Source organism: Neurospora tetraspora (assembly GCF_033439725.1).
Source record: "Neurospora tetraspora strain CBS 560.94 chromosome Unknown B0H65scaffold_1, whole genome shotgun sequence".
NCBI classification, from domain to species: Eukaryota; Fungi; Ascomycota; class Sordariomycetes; order Sordariales; family Sordariaceae; genus Neurospora; species Neurospora tetraspora.
In genome coordinates this window covers 1,726,636-1,741,669 of record NW_026944383.1, presented here as the reverse complement: position 1 = coordinate 1,741,669, position 15,034 = coordinate 1,726,636, and the positions used below count along the sequence as shown (strand labels likewise).

At 53.9% G+C, this 15,034-nt stretch overlaps 4 protein-coding genes and 1 non-coding gene across 5 annotated transcripts; 2 read left to right on the top strand and 3 right to left on the bottom strand.

Annotated features, from left to right (window-relative positions):
- Positions 1 to 986: 986 nt before the first annotated feature.
- B0H65DRAFT_16418 (autophagocytosis associated protein) lies at positions 987 to 2,466 on the top strand. Its single transcript, XM_062821279.1, has 3 exons — positions 987 to 1,687; positions 1,771 to 2,254; positions 2,325 to 2,466. Exons 1-3 carry the CDS (start codon positions 1,185 to 1,187, stop codon positions 2,376 to 2,378), a joined length of 1,041 nt encoding a protein of 346 aa, XP_062685909.1. The 5' UTR covers positions 987 to 1,184; the 3' UTR covers positions 2,379 to 2,466.
- Positions 2,467 to 2,706: 240 nt separating this feature from the next.
- Positions 2,707 to 2,779, top strand: B0H65DRAFT_t63. The gene has a single exon. It is a non-coding gene; the product is annotated as a tRNA-Lys (tRNA).
- Positions 2,780 to 3,187: 408 nt separating this feature from the next.
- B0H65DRAFT_448795 (uncharacterized protein) lies at positions 3,188 to 4,078 on the bottom strand. The gene is made up of 2 exons (XM_062825916.1): positions 3,839 to 4,078; positions 3,188 to 3,728 (listed from the first exon to the last, which is right to left on the bottom strand). The coding sequence occupies exons 1-2, from the start codon at positions 4,048 to 4,050 to the stop codon at positions 3,194 to 3,196; spliced, it is 747 nt and encodes a 248-aa protein (XP_062685908.1). The 5' UTR covers positions 4,051 to 4,078; the 3' UTR covers positions 3,188 to 3,193.
- A 1,752-nt stretch (positions 4,079 to 5,830) lies between these two features.
- On the bottom strand, positions 5,831 to 12,221 carry B0H65DRAFT_16359 (uncharacterized protein). Its single transcript, XM_062821274.1, has 3 exons — positions 11,504 to 12,221; positions 6,136 to 11,455; positions 5,831 to 6,069 (listed from the first exon to the last, which is right to left on the bottom strand). Exons 1-3 carry the CDS (start codon positions 11,978 to 11,980, stop codon positions 5,915 to 5,917), a joined length of 5,952 nt encoding a protein of 1,983 aa, XP_062685907.1. The 5' UTR covers positions 11,981 to 12,221; the 3' UTR covers positions 5,831 to 5,914.
- Positions 12,222 to 13,764: 1,543 nt separating this feature from the next.
- B0H65DRAFT_448791 (uncharacterized protein) lies at positions 13,765 to 14,365 on the bottom strand. Its single transcript, XM_062825915.1, has one exon. It carries the CDS (start codon positions 14,017 to 14,019, stop codon positions 13,807 to 13,809), a length of 213 nt encoding a protein of 70 aa, XP_062685906.1. The 5' UTR covers positions 14,020 to 14,365; the 3' UTR covers positions 13,765 to 13,806.
- Between the last annotated feature and the right edge of the window lie 669 nt (positions 14,366 to 15,034).

The following is a 15,034-nucleotide window of genomic DNA, read 5'->3' as shown; positions in this document are numbered from 1 at the left end:
AGATGAGAAGGACTCGTGAATATCACGCGGCGACGGTCTTGTCGTCGTCGGCGTCGTCGTCGTCAGCCTTTCCACTTGGTCCAACAGGAAAGTGAGCTATGACACCTGCGGTTGGAGAAGAAACAGGAGGTTCCAGGTTCTGGAAGGTCGTACGGCGTCCGGGTACAGCCACCTACGGCCTCGCAGCTCCCAGCATCTCGCCTTGGCAATCATGGCCAATGGAATTGCCGGAGGCTTTCGGTGGGGGACATTGCAGAGAGGACCCGATTGACGGCCCGCTAATTTAAGATTCATTAGAGACCAAGCCGTCATTTGAATCCCTGAATACCCCTTGCCCGCTGGCAGCCTGCTGTCAAATCTTCTGAACTCTTCTTGATCGAGGCCACACATGGAGATGGGGGTCGAAGAAGATCTCCAGGACAGGCACCAACTTCTTGTGGTATCGAGGCTGCGTACCACTTGTCTGAAACCCCGCTGAGCTCGTCAGAGGTACCCACCTCAGGGACCTTATTGACAGGTACCTCTATCTTTAGGCAGCTTCGCCCGGAACAGACGTACCTCTAAATAGAGTACACGAGATTGTACCTTGATGGCTAGGTATCCTACCTCTACGGCAGGCACCCTCGCCAGGGCAGACCGCTGGGTGAACGCTGCGCTTTATCTGGCCCCCGCACCTTTTCCCCCAGGCACCTCACTGAACAGTGAGCCAGGAGCCACCTCATCCCGTCATCCACATCACACCCCTGCCCAGTCACTATCACGGGCTTCCCCAGTGTTCGTCACTTGACGTGTGGCAGCCTCATTCTCCAAGTGTTATGTCGTTCGCGTCACGGGCATCTGCTTTGTGATATGCTTTATCCTCGGCTTGTTCTCTGATCAAATCTGTTCTTTCTCTTCTTTTTTCCCCCTCGCACAACCGTCAAACAAAATTATCCTCCTAGCATCCGATCGAGTTCAACCCTTATCGCGACCGCCAGTGCAACAGACGAAACTGAAGCATACCCCACCCCGCCTTTCACCTGTCCCCCATAACCAAGTCCACATTTGACAGCCTACAACAAACACCTTGACGGTCAGGAGGGCCTCCGAAAGCCCAAGTCTCCTGTCAACCTTTTCATCCATCGATTTACCTGCGTTACTACAGCATTTCCCATCGATTTCCCGTCGATTCCCTCGATTTCAAGATGAACTTCCTCAGATCAACCGCTGCTACCCTCCTCGACAAGTACACGCCCGTCAGCCATACCTCGACATTCCGCAACACAGGGCAAATCACCCCAGAAGAGTTCGTAGCCGCCGGTGACTACCTCACCTTTAAGTTTCCTTCGTGGTCATGGGCCGATGCCGATTCACCTAGCAAGCGCCTCCCATTCCTGCCACCCGGAAAGCAGTTCCTCGTCACACGACATGTTCCCTGCCATCGACGCTTGAACGATGACTTTGCTGGCGATGCGGGCCACGAGGAGGCTCTCGTTGAGGGCAACAAGGGCGGTGCCGACGATGACGGCTGGTTGCGGACCGGCAGCATGACCAGCTCACAGCCACTTAGGGTACGAGAGGTTCGCAACATCGACGATGCTGGCAACGTTGGCGATAGAGAGGTTGTGGATGAGGATGATATTCCCGATATGGAAGATGACGATGACGACGAGGCCATCATCCGGGCTGAGGGCGATAACTCGAACAGGTAAGATAACATCCACACATCCCTTTTGCAGTTCATGAGATAGCAGTCGAACATGTGCTAACTTGACCGCCTCCTACCTACAGTGGAAAGCGCACCTACACCCTTTACATTACCTACGCCAACGCCTACAAGTGCCCACGCATGTACATGTCAGGGTATCTCGCCAACGGACAACCGCTTCCCCCTCATCTGATGATGGAGGATATCGTCGGCGACTACAAGGACAAGACCGTAACACTCGAAGACTTCCCCTTCTTCTCTCACAGCGTCAAGATGGCCAGCGTGCACCCCTGCCGTCACGCCTCCGTCATGAAGACGTTGCTGGATCGGGCTGATGCCGCTCTCAAGCTCCGCCGTGAGAAGATGAAGGCCGGTCAGGTCTCCGGAAGCGAACAGGGAATGGAAGGTCTCGTGGATGAGATTAACAAGTTGGATGTCAGCGGGGCGCATGCGAACGCTGTCGAGGCCGCTCCCGGCGAAGATGCCGAGTGGGAGGAGGTTCCGCATGATGTCGCCGACCAGGAGGTGGCCATTCGTGTGGATCAATACCTGGTGGTCTTCCTGAAGGTATGTCTACCTATAACCCGTTGTTTGCCCATTCATAGTGTGATGCATGTGCTGACCTTTACTCTTCTAGTTCATTGCCAGCGTCACTCCCGGCATCGAGCACGACTTCACCATGGGTGTCTAAGTCAGGCTGCTGATCACTTCGAGTCATTGTCCTCATTTTTGACATTAACTGGGGCAACTGGTAGCATTTCTCCCTTTTTGTTATGCTCTTCAACGCGGGCCGGTTTGGGTTGGGTAATAGGGCATTATGGACTATGGAGTACTACGGAATGGATAACTGGGCTGGCGGATTAAGGGATGGACAACAATACTCAATCCTGGAAGTGCGTTGATGGTATTCAGAACACAATAATGTTATTGAGAATAAGGAAATACAAAGTATCATCATTGCTACTATATGTGTGCATGACTCGGCTGCGTCCTTCAACAATCCAAGGCGGTTAACAACCGCCCGGCTAGCTCAATCGGTAGAGCGTGAGACTCTTAATCTCAAGGTTGTGGGTTCGACCCCCACGTCGGGCTCAATTCCCGATGTTCCCGAGTTATCAGGACAACATCATCTTTTTTTCATGTTTTGCGTATGCGTTCTATGGAGAAATGCCCACTCTTTTTTTGCCAAAATGTTGGTGGCATTGGGTGACAGAAACTGCTTGTCTCTGTTCAAGACGCAACAAATTGCCCATGATTCCACCCGGTCCAGTTTTGTTCGGATACAACTGACACTTATGTAGAAATATCGTAAACAACTGTATGATCAATTTCGAAAGCACTGAAGGTGCTCCAAAGGCCATGAAATTAAATCTAGGTATGTTAACGCCTGGTGGTATCGAGGCCTTCCTGCAATAAGCCGCCATTCTTCTGCTACGCCTCTATAGCGCCTCTCTCTCTCTCCTACTCTCCTCTCTACCTACGCCAACCTCATCCACATCATCCGCCTCAATCACTCCCCCCATCCTCCTCCTCCTCTTCCCCATCCTCCTCCTCCTCCTCACTAACCTCCTCCCCCATCTCCCTCGCCTCCCTCCTCAACCTCTCCGCCCTCGCCCTCTTCTTCTCCAACAACTTCGCCAGCCTCTTGGCCGCATTAAACACCCCGTTCGTCCCGGCCCCGCACGCCGCGCAGCTGGGGTCTTTACGATACCTTTTCAGCGCGCACGCTTCGCAAAAGTAATGCCCGCAGCGCGTGACGACGGGCGAGTTTGAATAAGGACCGCGGCAGATGATACACGCGAAGGGGATGTTTTCTAGGAGGGCTTCTTCGGCTGCTTCGGCGTCGTCTTCGTCGGCGGCATCTTTTTCGTTTTTCTTTTTTTTGCGGTCGGCGCTGGCGACAATGGTGCCCTGAAGGTTTTTCTTGCCCTTGGTGACGTTCTCCCATTCTTTGTCGAGTTGCCAGCCGTGGGCGTAGTCTTCGCGGGCGTGGAGGAATTTGCAGTTATCGCCGAAGCCGCAAAAGCCGGTTTGTTTGTAGCTGTTTTGGTTGGTAAAAGCGGTTAGCCTACTATCTAGGTCACGCAAGATGTAGAGTAGAATAGAATAGAGAAAAGGGAAAGGGAAGGGAACCACTGAGGTACTACTCACTCCTTGCAAACATCAGGCGCCATATCAGTAATCGTAATCGTCCTGATATTGCTCGGCGCCTTGATCGGCCCAACCTTGCGATTCGGCGCGTTCGGGTTCTTTTGTATGTAACTCGCCTGATTCGCCAGGCCTCTGTATGTCCCGTCCGGTTCTCGTTCCGAAGTTTGGGTATCATCCTCCTCTCCGCCACTCTTCTTCTTATTCTTCATCATCGTCCTCGTCCTCCCCAGCAGATTCCCCACCGAGAGATCATCATCCTTCTCCTTGTCCTCATCAAACCAATTGCTCCCCTTGGTAGCATCCTGCTTCGTCGCGTCCAGCCGCAGCGCGGCGTCCCGGTCGGCTTCGTAGATGGTGTTGCTCCGGATTTGTTCTTCCCTTGTCATCCCCTTGCCGCCGTTTTTATCTCGTGACGACGCCATGACGGCCGCTTTGTGGTTCTTTTTCCTCCGCTTGATTCGCTGGCCTGTTGCCTCGTCCTCGGAGGACTCGAAGTCGGAGGAGTCGTCATCGCTGTCTTTTGCTGCGGGTGGCGGAGAGGCGGGGCGTTTGCGCAGGTTCGCTTTGCCCTTTGCGCCGCGCTTCTTGAAGATTGCGACTGGAGCGATGGGGGCGGTTGCGGTCGCTGTTGTGGGTTCGGGTGCTGCTGGTGCTGCTGGTGGTTGCTCGGTGTCCGCCATTGTGAGATTCCGGTGACGGTATGGGAAAGGATGTCAGGTGCGGTGAATTCGAATATGGTCGGAGTAATTAACAACGTTTGAAGCGGGTTGCTTGAGGCAGGCGGAAGAATGCCTGTGTCTTTTGATGGATTCTTGGTGACTGAGAACGAGGCGAGACGCGACGGGTAAAGAGGTGAACGGTCTGATAAGATTGATAATCGCCAATCGATACCGAGGGTTATGTCATATTCTCCTCTGAAAGCTTCCAGACCGAAACAGACGGCTGGCAGCTGACAAATCCTTGGCAACAAACTTCACCCCTTTCTTTCAGGGCTCGAACCAATCAGAGCAGCGGCTCGCAAAGCGAATGTTGACACACTGGGTACGTACCTTTACACTTGAACTGACAAATTCCTATGCCAGCAGTGAGACGCAAAACACTTCTCGTTTCCTTGTGGTTTTGTATTGACATGCTATGCACGGAGCAGTTGTTCGTGTGTTTTGAGTTTATGTCTCATCGGCTTTCCACCTGGCACTTCTGTGATAATCCGGCTCCAACCTAAACACTTTTGGTAGCTACCTACCGTTCACAAGCAAAGGCTGCCTCCAGGGTGTTGTGTGTTTTGTTTGGGTTAAATTCAAACCCGGGTTATCACAACCACAGACAAAAAAGATGACATGTGTGCAAGTAGTCAAAGTATATTTCTATTAAATACTGCGTTCCTACTATCGCTCGCACCATCGTACCTCAACTTATTCCACTAAACCTCCTTCCTCCCAACCCGCATCTCCATCTCAATTTTCATACGGCACCTTAACTGATCCATATGGCGTCAAGGCCAAAGAAAAGTGAAGCAGATAGCTACGGGTAAGTGGCAAGCCAGACAAAACAGCAACGCAGACAATTTTCCCTTGGAGTCCTCCTCTTCCTGTCACTCTTTCTTCCCTACATCCATTTTTCCCCCTTTGAGCGAAATGCCCAAGGGTAGCAGAAGTCAACAGCTTCTGAACGAAGAACGCCCACAAACCCGGTAACCTAAGCCAATCCAAAAAAGGACTACACGAACAGATGAGAAACGGCGAAGGAGCTGAAGAAAGCCCGAGGTTGGTAGTACAAGGTGCAGCGGCTTTGCAGAGAACCCACGAGGGCGCCAATGATGGATGGCAAGGGGTTCTCTCGATAGAAGCGCAGGGTAAACAAATAAGAAAACAGTGGATGAAGTGATCATCAACGTCATAATAAATTCCATAGCGTATGGCCGGTTTGTATTCCGTGAAAAGTCCGATGCAAAATGGTAGCTGAAGCGATCGATGAGAAGAAAATGTCGCCAGACAAAGTGGCAATCTGATATGTGATTTGGTAACGGTAACCCTTCAGTTAAAGACTATCCGACGAAACTGGAGTTTGCAAAACTGTTCATGCCGCAGATCGTAGGGTTCCAGCCCGTGATGGTGTAGTACTAGGTCCTCTTGAAGGTCCCCTCGAAGATCCTCTGTGCGTGTGGTGATGGTGGGAATGGTGATTGTGGCCGCGCTTAGAACCACTAGTCAACGTGCCAACATCATGTTTCCCTATGTGAACGTTAGCATACCATATTAAGAAAGCGTCCTGATAAAATAGCATGGGACTCTGCTTACCATCACAACAAGCTCTGACGTTCTCAAGCCGGTCGGCTTCTCGATCTTGCTGTTCAATCATTTGTCTCACATCCTCAGCGCTGTCCTCGACTTCGCTCTGTTCGTAGATGCCGTGGGGCGTGTCCCGACCAGAAACACTCCTGCTGCCTCTTATACTGCCAAATTTGCTATCCTTCCAATAGCCACTGATCCGACTGAGAGTGCCGACTGAGGGGCGATTCTGGGCGCTTTGCCTGTTGGGCGTGAGGGTTGGAATGTTCATCGACATATCGAGGGCCGGCGAGTCGACACGGAGCGATCTGGAGTTGTAGGACGACAGCGAAGGTGCGCCACGGGAGCCGCTTGGCGCCTGTCTCGAGTATTGAGGGTTGAAATCGTTGATGTCATCTCTCGTGATATGCCCGGCTATTTCCTCCGCGTCTGCGTGGCCATGTTCGTTGGTCCGAAGGAGCAGATAAGAGAGTGCATTGAACCATGTTTCGTGCCGCTGGCCCGTTGTACAGGTAAATTTGACAGTCCTGCCGGGTGAGATGATCACCAAACTCTTGCGGTGCAGACCAGGAGGCATAGGATTATCATCCGCGACGACTCGTACAGCCTCGATGGGAACGCTCTTCGCTCTCAACTCGCTGCGACCCGCGGCTGTCGGGTCACGGTCACTCCAATACAAGGTACGCGTGTAAGGATGAACCCAGAAGTACCTGCGATGCCGGTTGTCGGACATCTCTCCACGGCCAGCCTTGCGAGTATACTTCCACAGATATTCACCGATCATGGTCTGGGTGATAGCCTGGATCATGCGAGGGTCCGTACCCGCGCCGAACCCATGCGGATCGAAGCCGCCGTTTTGTTGCATCTGGAACCGCGTGTCCATCTCGGAAACAAAAGAGGAAACCGATGACTTGCGGCTATGCTGCGTCAAGCGAGACGGTGAGTGAACACCAGAAGCCATAGTTCCATGTGCTGAACCAGTTCTGTCCATGGCACGGGGTGTGGGCGTGCCACGACCAGACACGTAAGACATGGGAGACATAGGGCGTGTGTTGCCACTGGGAGTTTGTGGTCGCAATCCCTGATTTTGATTCCTGAGCGCAGAGGCCGAGAATAACGGCGGCCCCATGAGACCAGTCATTGGTTGATTGCCACTTGAGGAGCCAGTTCTGGCAGCTTCGATAGCCTCCTTGTGGTTAGGAGGTAGGGGTGGAACATCGGTTACAAAAGCCCTGCTACTAGCAGAGCTATTTGGTCTCCTAAAGGCTGTTGTTCCTTCGCTAACAGCAGTACCGGTATCCGCCATCTTGCCCTTTGAAGAAGCGATGCTTTCAGGGATCTCCTGGAAACTCCGGTGCCTCCTAATAGTGCCGGTACTCAAAGACGAGTCTGTCCTCTCAAGTTCACGAGCATGGGACTGGTGAGCTTCTGACATCAAAAGCATGTCAATAGCCTCCGAGGTCAATGCTGTTTGCACTTCCTGGTCCACAGTAGGCAATGGTGGCTTCTGCTGTGAGTCGGCCTGCTGCTCGGGAGTAGACCGTGGGAGGTCTCCCTCAACAGATGCGTCGGTTTCTGGGTCATTGGGTATGATGAAAGCATTTCTCTTCGGACTGCGATTCAGGGGAGGCTCGATACCCAGTGACTGCCAGTCAGCAAAAGCCAGTGATGGAGGAAGGCTGAGAGCAGGCTCCAGAGCGAGAGGCTCGACCTCTTGGGCCAGTATCTCTGAAACAGAGAGAGTAGGCGGCAGAGTAACGGGAACTTCTTCTGGTTCAACATCCAATAGTTGGATTTTAGAAACGGACATAGCAGGGGGTGGTGTCAATGGCCTTTCCTCGGGCTCAATGTCATTGGCCTGTACCGACGAGAGTGATAGCGCCGGCAGAAGAGCGATAGGTAGCTCAACTGGCTCGATATCGCTCGCCTGAACTGACGAGAGTGATAGCGCCGGCAGAGGAGTGATAGGTAGCTCAACTGGCTCGATATCGCTCGCCTGAACTGACGAAATGGAGAGCGGCGGCAGAGGAGCGATAGGTAGCTCAACTGGCTCGATATCGCTCGCCTGAACCGACGAAATGGAGAGCGGCGGCAAGGGAGTAGCTGGCAGCTCGACAGGTTGGATGTCACTCGCCTGGACTGAAGAAATAGACAGTGGCGGCAGGGGAGCAGGCGGTTCTTCAACAGGCTCGATGTCACTCGCTTGGACTGAGGAGACTGACAGCGCTGGCAAGGGAGCAACCGGTTCCTCGATAGGCTCAATATCGTTCGTTTGGAGCGAGGAGATCGACAGCGCCGGCAAAGGAGCGGGTGCTTCCTCAACGGGCTCGATATCGCTTGCCTGGACTGAAGATACCGACAATGCTGGCAAGGGAACAGGCGGGAGCTCAACGGGCTCGAAGTCGTGTGACCGGATAGATGAAACAGCAAGAGCCGGTGAAGGTTCTTCTGGTTCCTGACGGGGCTCCAGCACTTCTGCCTTGATAGGCGAGAGTGACAACGGCGCCGGCAACGGCGTAGGCTCCGCTTGTGGTTCCACATCCTCCGATACAATCGACGAGAAGCCGAGGGCGACAGGCAGAGCCTTCTCCTTGAGTTCCTTTGGTGCCTCCACTACAGTGACGACAGTAGGTGCTTCCACTGGTACTTCAACCGGTTCGACGTGTTCCGAGAGAACATGCGAAAAGGCAAGGTCAATAGGTGGTGACACAGTCGCCTCCGGCTCAATGTCCTGGGCAAGGACGGTTGGTATGCTGAGTGTTGGCGGCGGGAGGACCTCGGGCTCTGGATCAGCGCGAGGCTCAACTTGTTCAGAAACAAGGCCCGATACACTGAGGGGAATCGGCTCAGGTGCCGGTGGCTCTGGCTCGAAGACCGGCTCAATGTGCTCTGAGATGAAAGACGCGACAGTCAGAGGCGCTGGTTCGGGAACAGGTTCCAGAACAGGTTCAATGTGTTCAGAGACACATTGCGAGAAGGTGAGCGGTGCTGGTTCCGGCACAGGTTCCAAGACAGGTTCAACTTGCTCAGAAACGAGCTTGGAAAAGGCGAGGGGCACGGGCTCAGGTTCGGGTTCCGAAACAGGCACAATATCCTCGGCAACGAGGCCTGAAAGACTAAGGGGAACTGGTTCAGGCTCCGGCTCCTGTACAGGTTCAACATCCTCTGAAACGAGGCTTGACATTGTAAGCGGTGCCGGTTCAGGAACAGGTTCCAAGACAGGCTCGATGTTCGTCGAAACGATCGAGGTCACATTCAGTAGTACAGGCGTTGGCTCAATATCCTCGGACTGAACAGCAGAAATGCTCAGCGACTGCACGGCGGTGGGTTCAATGTCGTGTTGCACGCCGGCATCGCTATAGGATACGGCCGGTACGGGTTGTGAGGAAACTGCCCGTCTCAGTTCGTCCCCGAGCATTCGAGTGGAAGCAGGTGACCCGTTAGGTCCAACAACCGATTCCATGGAAATAGGACGCTTGATATTAATGGCAGTTATGTTGCCTTCTTGGGCGGACGCCGTCGATGAAGGTGTACCAGGGGTGGTGGCCAAAGATCTGAAATCAACTGGGTCGGTCACCATTCCGCTATCAACCATCACAGCCCTTGGCAGGCGTGGGACTCTGGGGGGCGGCGTAACTGGGCGGTTCTGGCTAGCAACGGAGCGGATGCTTCTTCGACCTGGCGTAGCGGCGCCCACGGATGATTCATCATCGCTACCAAACTCATTAAGCTCGGCAAACAAGCTTTGACCTTGTTGCGGGGACTCGGATGTGTTGTTGAAGAAGCTTGCAGGGCTGCTATGCATGCCTGGATCGACACTAGGCTGTCGTGACCGTCTGTTGGAAGCAAGAGTAGCACGGCTGATGCCCCTCCGCAACCTCTGGGCTGGCTGGGCTGATGGGGTCATCATCCGAGGATCATTGGAGGCGGGATATTCATCGTCTGCTGACGTCGAAGCGGTACTGTCAAAGGAGTACCGGTGGATCAGATCACCCAAAGGCGTCATTGAAGGGCGCTTAAGCCGGCCAGCACCGGTGGAAGCTTCAGTCTCTGTTTGCGCGTCGGAGTCGTCATCCGAGAATTCTTCGGCCCCGGTCTGGAAGTCTGCTGTTTCCGTGGCACGCTCTGCTGCGGTCTCGAAGGCCGCATCGCTAGTTTCGTTCGCTGTTTCGAAATGGTCGCTACTAGATTCCGCAATAGGGATGAAACTGCGAACGGGACGCAGGTTCGGGCCGGTGATTGCCTTAGTACGAGGGGATGGAGCTTCGCTCTGGTCCTCCCACTCCGGATCCTCTGGGCTAGGGGGCGCAACAGGCAGTACCTCGGTCTTGGTCGAGCGGTTAAGGCCCAGCTGACCAAGTCTCGGCTTCTTGAATTCCCTGGACTCCATCTTGCGAGTCTTGCGACCGTGAGGTGGGCCATCAGGTCCGGTCCTCAGCTTCTCAACCTCATCACGGGCGTCCTGAAGCATGCGCTTCAGTTCGAGCTTTTCGGTCTTCTCGCGATGAATGTTGGTCCTGAGGGTCTGAATTGTGCGATGGGCATGGGCGAGAGAGGTCTTCAAGGTTTCAGACTCGAGTCCCGAGTGTCTGGGGGTTAGTTTGACCGGCGACGGTGGTGGTGAATGCTCTGGTGTGCCGGCATCAGCCGCCATCTGGTAGTCATCGTCGCTGCTGCCATGACGAGATTCGCGCTCCAATGCTCGTCCGCGCTCTTGGGCGAATGCTCTCGCAAGCTCTTGGTTTTGTTGAGTCAACTCGTCGACCTTCTTTTGCATCGCCAAGCGCTCACTCTCTGCTAGAGCAGCGTTTCGTCGGCTGGTGCCCAACTCAATTTCGAGGCTCTTGATGGTAGCAGCATGCTTCTCATCTTGCTTGGATTGATTATGCTTGAGCTCCTCAAGCTCTCGTTGAGTCGTGTTCTTTTCGGCTTGGACGATGTTGAGCGTTTGTTGAAGCTTTTTCTCGCGATCCGCACCCTCCCGTTGTGCAGCCAAAAGTTCATGGATCTGCGTCTCAAGGTTCCAATTTTCATCCTTATATCGGCTCTCACTTTCATCCAAAGCCCGCATGCGTTGTTGGAGTCCTTCTGCCTCGAGTTCTAACTGGGTTTGCTCGACCTTGAGATTCTTGAGCTCTCCTTCCTTTTCGGCAAGCAGAGCTTGCAGGTTCCGGACCTGAGCGATCAAGGATGTGCTGATTTCGGCAGCAAATTCGATATCGTGGATGCGATTCGCGGGTTGATTACGTGATCTTCGATTCGGTATACTGAGTTTGGAAGGAGATGCTGAGGCAAGACTCTCGAATTTGGACGGACTGGCAGAGCGATGCTACGAATCATTAGCCCAAGTTACAACCTACGGAAAAAAGGTCTTTACCCTTGAGCCTCTCTCTTCTGGTGAGAAAGGAGACGGAGAAGCCTGAGCTGGATCATTACTAGGAACTCGCTGTTTGGGCAGGAAAGCACGCGCGCTTTCTCTGGCAACCTCGTTGTACTCCCTCTCGATCTCAGCCAGCTTCTGGCGCAAATCGGGGTCTATCTCGGTTTCGGACTGTAGCTGTTCCACCTCTCGTAGTCGCTCGGCAAGTTCTCGTTGTTGTTGTACCAAAGCGGTGCCCAATTTGCCAGCCTCCTCCATTCTTCGCTCCGTGTCTTGAAGGTGAGCCTTGAGAGCTCGTTTGACTTGCTCGGCGGAGGCCTCGGGGCCGAGCGAAAAGAGTTGGGAGTCGAAAGTGGAATGTCGCTGGTTGTTTTGCCCCGGTGGGCTCAGAAAGGGATCGTACAGGTCGCTGGCGGTCACGGCCGCGACCTGGTCGTCGGGTGCCAAAGAGTTGGCCATTCTTCTCGAAGCCATCGGACAGGCAGGCCTCAACCACTACTTGATGGGATGCGGTTTCCCAACCGCAATGGCGGTTCGGATTCGTTTTGTATCGTATCCGAGATGCACTGGATGCAATCTGTCCTAGGAGGTTGGCGGCCCAATGCTCGTATCGATGTGATTCGGAGTATGAAGGCAGACCCGGCTGCCTGCGAAATGCTATTAAAGAACGGTCGGTTCTGGTTGTAAAAGAAACAAGGGAAAAAAGACAACGGTAAAGAGTGACGGTACCGAAGAATGGACGCCAATAAGGAGTGACAAAAAAAAGAGTTGATTAGGAAATATCGAATAGCAGTAAGTCGGAAGGCAAGCACAAACAAACGTTATAGCGAGCCGGCAAGGTGTTGAAGAGGTCGGAGCAAAAAAGTTTTGTTGATGTCCAGGTGGTCGGTCTCGGTCGGTGGGGATTTACGCGACAGGTGGAAGCAGGGACCTCGAACGTCCTGGTGGAGGGAGGGATGTGGTTGTGTCGGATGTTGAGGTTGTCGACTTTGATACAGCAGCATGAATGCCGTTTGATGGATCCCAGCCGAAAATTGGATGTTGGTCGGTTGGTAACCTGGAGATCTGACTTGGCCTAACTGCGTCAACAATGCTGTCCGCAAATAGGAGATCTCAACCGGTCGCATGCCGCTTGCTTGGGATTGGGAAAGATGAAGGAGGGGGACGAGGTGGAAGCGAGCAATGATTGATTTTGACACGCCGAGGCTAGCAAATCACACATCGATCCACGCCTGTGCGACGACTTTTTAGCCCGCCAAAGGCCAGCCAAACAGCCAGCGCCGAACGGAGACCAGTAGCAGGGAGATGGAGGCAAGAAGACCGAGCTTCCACTTGGAGGACACTTGATGGAGGGCTGACACCAGGTGCAGAGACCTGTGCACAACGCTGCGCAATACGTAGTGTCTTGTCAACTATGCACCTGTGCGCACGCCCACTCACGCCAGTGCAAATGCAAAGGGAAGCGAAGGGAGTGTGGACTGTGGAGGGATTGGAGTGTGTGGTGATCGACTGGGCTTGTTGGAGTGCTGCGGTTGCGCACCTTTGCAGTGTATATCTTGCGCTTGCGCTGTATCCGTCTCGTCCCTTTGTCACACGCGCGCGACGCTCTTTTCCTCCTTCACAATTATCTTTTTTTTTCTTTTTTGCGTCCACGTAGGCACAAACACGGTATGATGACCGGAGATTGGCCTGGGTCTGGCGGAGAGAGTCGGTCGGAGGCGCGGTCTCGATTACGGTCTCGATTACGGTCTCGATTAATACGGTCGGGCGAGTTGGAGTTTGCAGCCACCCACACGGTCGGCAGCCGGACGGGACGGTTTAATTAGGTAAGATGGAGAGAAGCCCCTTGAGACGGAAATCCCGTCGGAGCGGAGACGGAGGAGATAGGAGATGGAGACAATGAAAAGGAAAAAAAAAAAGAGGGAAATTGGACCCAGCAGCGCGCAAGACTGTTCGGCTTGCTGGCTGTCACAGAGGCCCTCACTGGTGGTCGTGACTCGAACTGAATGCGAAGGACGGTCAACAGTTGGTGCAAATCGACAGATTGAGGGGGGAATGGACGGGAAGAGAGCCCGCTGCCGTGGAGGTGGACGGGTGCATTCCGTTGTGCTGTGCCTGTGCCTGGGGCTGCCCGTCGTCGGGGCGTGCCTGTGTGCCTGGGCCTGATCGCTGGCGCTGTGCCTGGCGGCTTCCACTTCCACTGGGCTTCCAATCCACTTCCATTTCCACTCTGGTGAGGTTGGATCGCGCGACTGGCGCAGTCCCAGGGGACCCACTTGTCCAATAAATTACAGTGCCAGCTACGGTTTGTTTACACATGTCTCCTGGAGCTTGGCTTGCCTGGCTCGCCTGGGAACCAGGGAGGCGCTCTCATCACTGCAGGTGCCAGTCGGTGCTGAGGTGGTGGCACCGACCGTCGACCGGGCGTGATTCAGCGTGAGTCGAAATGGAAGACAAACTGCCAAACTCCACCATCTCCACCATCTCCACCTCCCGACACGACATTGGCTCATGTGCTGGTCAGCCAGCCTGCATGGAAGGCCAGGAAGGGGTGCTAGGTAGAGCGGCGAGGTTGAGAGGGGGGGAAGAACCACTGAGAAGTCGATGAGCCGGAAATGATGGAAATGAGGGACAATGGTGAGAGTCTTGGAGTGCAGCACTGCAGCACCGGAAACACCACACGAGCACGAGTTGAGGGTTGCTGCTGGACGCTACTGCACCGTCAGCTCTTTGACACTTCTCGGACCGGTGCCGTAGCTGCGTCTCCTTTGCCAAGGCGCGAATGCAGGGGAACGAGCCAAAGCGCCGAGGTGATGTGCGCGGTGCAGCCCGCTAATCGCTTCCCTACAAAATATTCACCTCAATATTCGTCCATGTTTCTGTCCCACGATTCACCGCCTCATGTTTCGTGGGGTTTATTGCGACCTTCCACCACCTCAAAACCAATCTGCCAGATCATCTCATCATCGACTCAAGGGATCTTTGTCAAGACCGCACGACATGCGTGTGACGTAACGTCACCCAACACACTTGAAAGACGGGGGTTGTGGTACTACATTTTGGGCTTTATTTGTGACTTGACCAAAGGCGGACACTTTGACGCCCCGCTCGTCCAACAAGCCAACACAAATTGCCCGTCACCATCTGCTTGTTTCAACAACGGGATAAATATCACTAACGTTCACTACATACAGGACGATTCAAAGGCCACAGCAGCGAGCGAGTTCTGCTGACCCGGCAACCCCTATTTAGCTACATCCACTCGTTAACATAACTGGGATCCACATTTTGGGATAATCCATACAAACCCATCGCCACAAGCTGAAGGGAAAGAAAGTTAGAATTTCTGGTACCTCTCGAAAGCCCCTGTGTCCAAAAGGTACAGTATCCACAACCGTTTGATGAGAGAGATAGTTTAATTTTCCCCTGTTACGCCGCATCATCTCCATCTCGCCAACACTACCGAGCCGGAGCCATCCGAGATGGATGCCAATGGTGGTGTTTTGTACCTGCATGAGAGGTACCGCC

Excerpts from the sequence above, each read along its gene's own strand:
- B0H65DRAFT_16359 (XM_062821274.1), bottom strand. The coding sequence starts at position 11,980 with ATGGCTTCGAGAAGAATGGCCAACTCTTTGGCACCCGACGACCAGGTC. Across the intron at positions 11,456-11,503 it reads CAGAAGAGAGAGGCTCAAGG|CATCGCTCTGCCAGTCCGTC; the intron begins GTAAAGACCTTT and ends AATGATTCGTAG. Across the intron at positions 6,070-6,135 it reads CGTCAGAGCTTGTTGTGATG|GGAAACATGATGTTGGCACG; the intron begins GTAAGCAGAGTC and ends ACGTTCACATAG.
- B0H65DRAFT_448791 (XM_062825915.1), bottom strand. The coding sequence starts at position 14,019 with ATGAGCCAATGTCGTGTCGGGAGGTGGAGATGGTGGAGATGGTGGAGT.
- B0H65DRAFT_16418 (XM_062821279.1), top strand. The coding sequence starts at position 1,185 with ATGAACTTCCTCAGATCAACCGCTGCTACCCTCCTCGACAAGTACACG. Across the intron at positions 1,688-1,770 it reads GAGGGCGATAACTCGAACAG|TGGAAAGCGCACCTACACCC; the intron begins GTAAGATAACAT and ends TCCTACCTACAG. Across the intron at positions 2,255-2,324 it reads ACCTGGTGGTCTTCCTGAAG|TTCATTGCCAGCGTCACTCC; the intron begins GTATGTCTACCT and ends TTACTCTTCTAG.
- B0H65DRAFT_448795 (XM_062825916.1), bottom strand. The coding sequence starts at position 4,050 with ATGATGAAGAATAAGAAGAAGAGTGGCGGAGAGGAGGATGATACCCAA. Across the intron at positions 3,729-3,838 it reads GCGCCTGATGTTTGCAAGGA|CTACAAACAAACCGGCTTTT; the intron begins GTGAGTAGTACC and ends CAACCAAAACAG.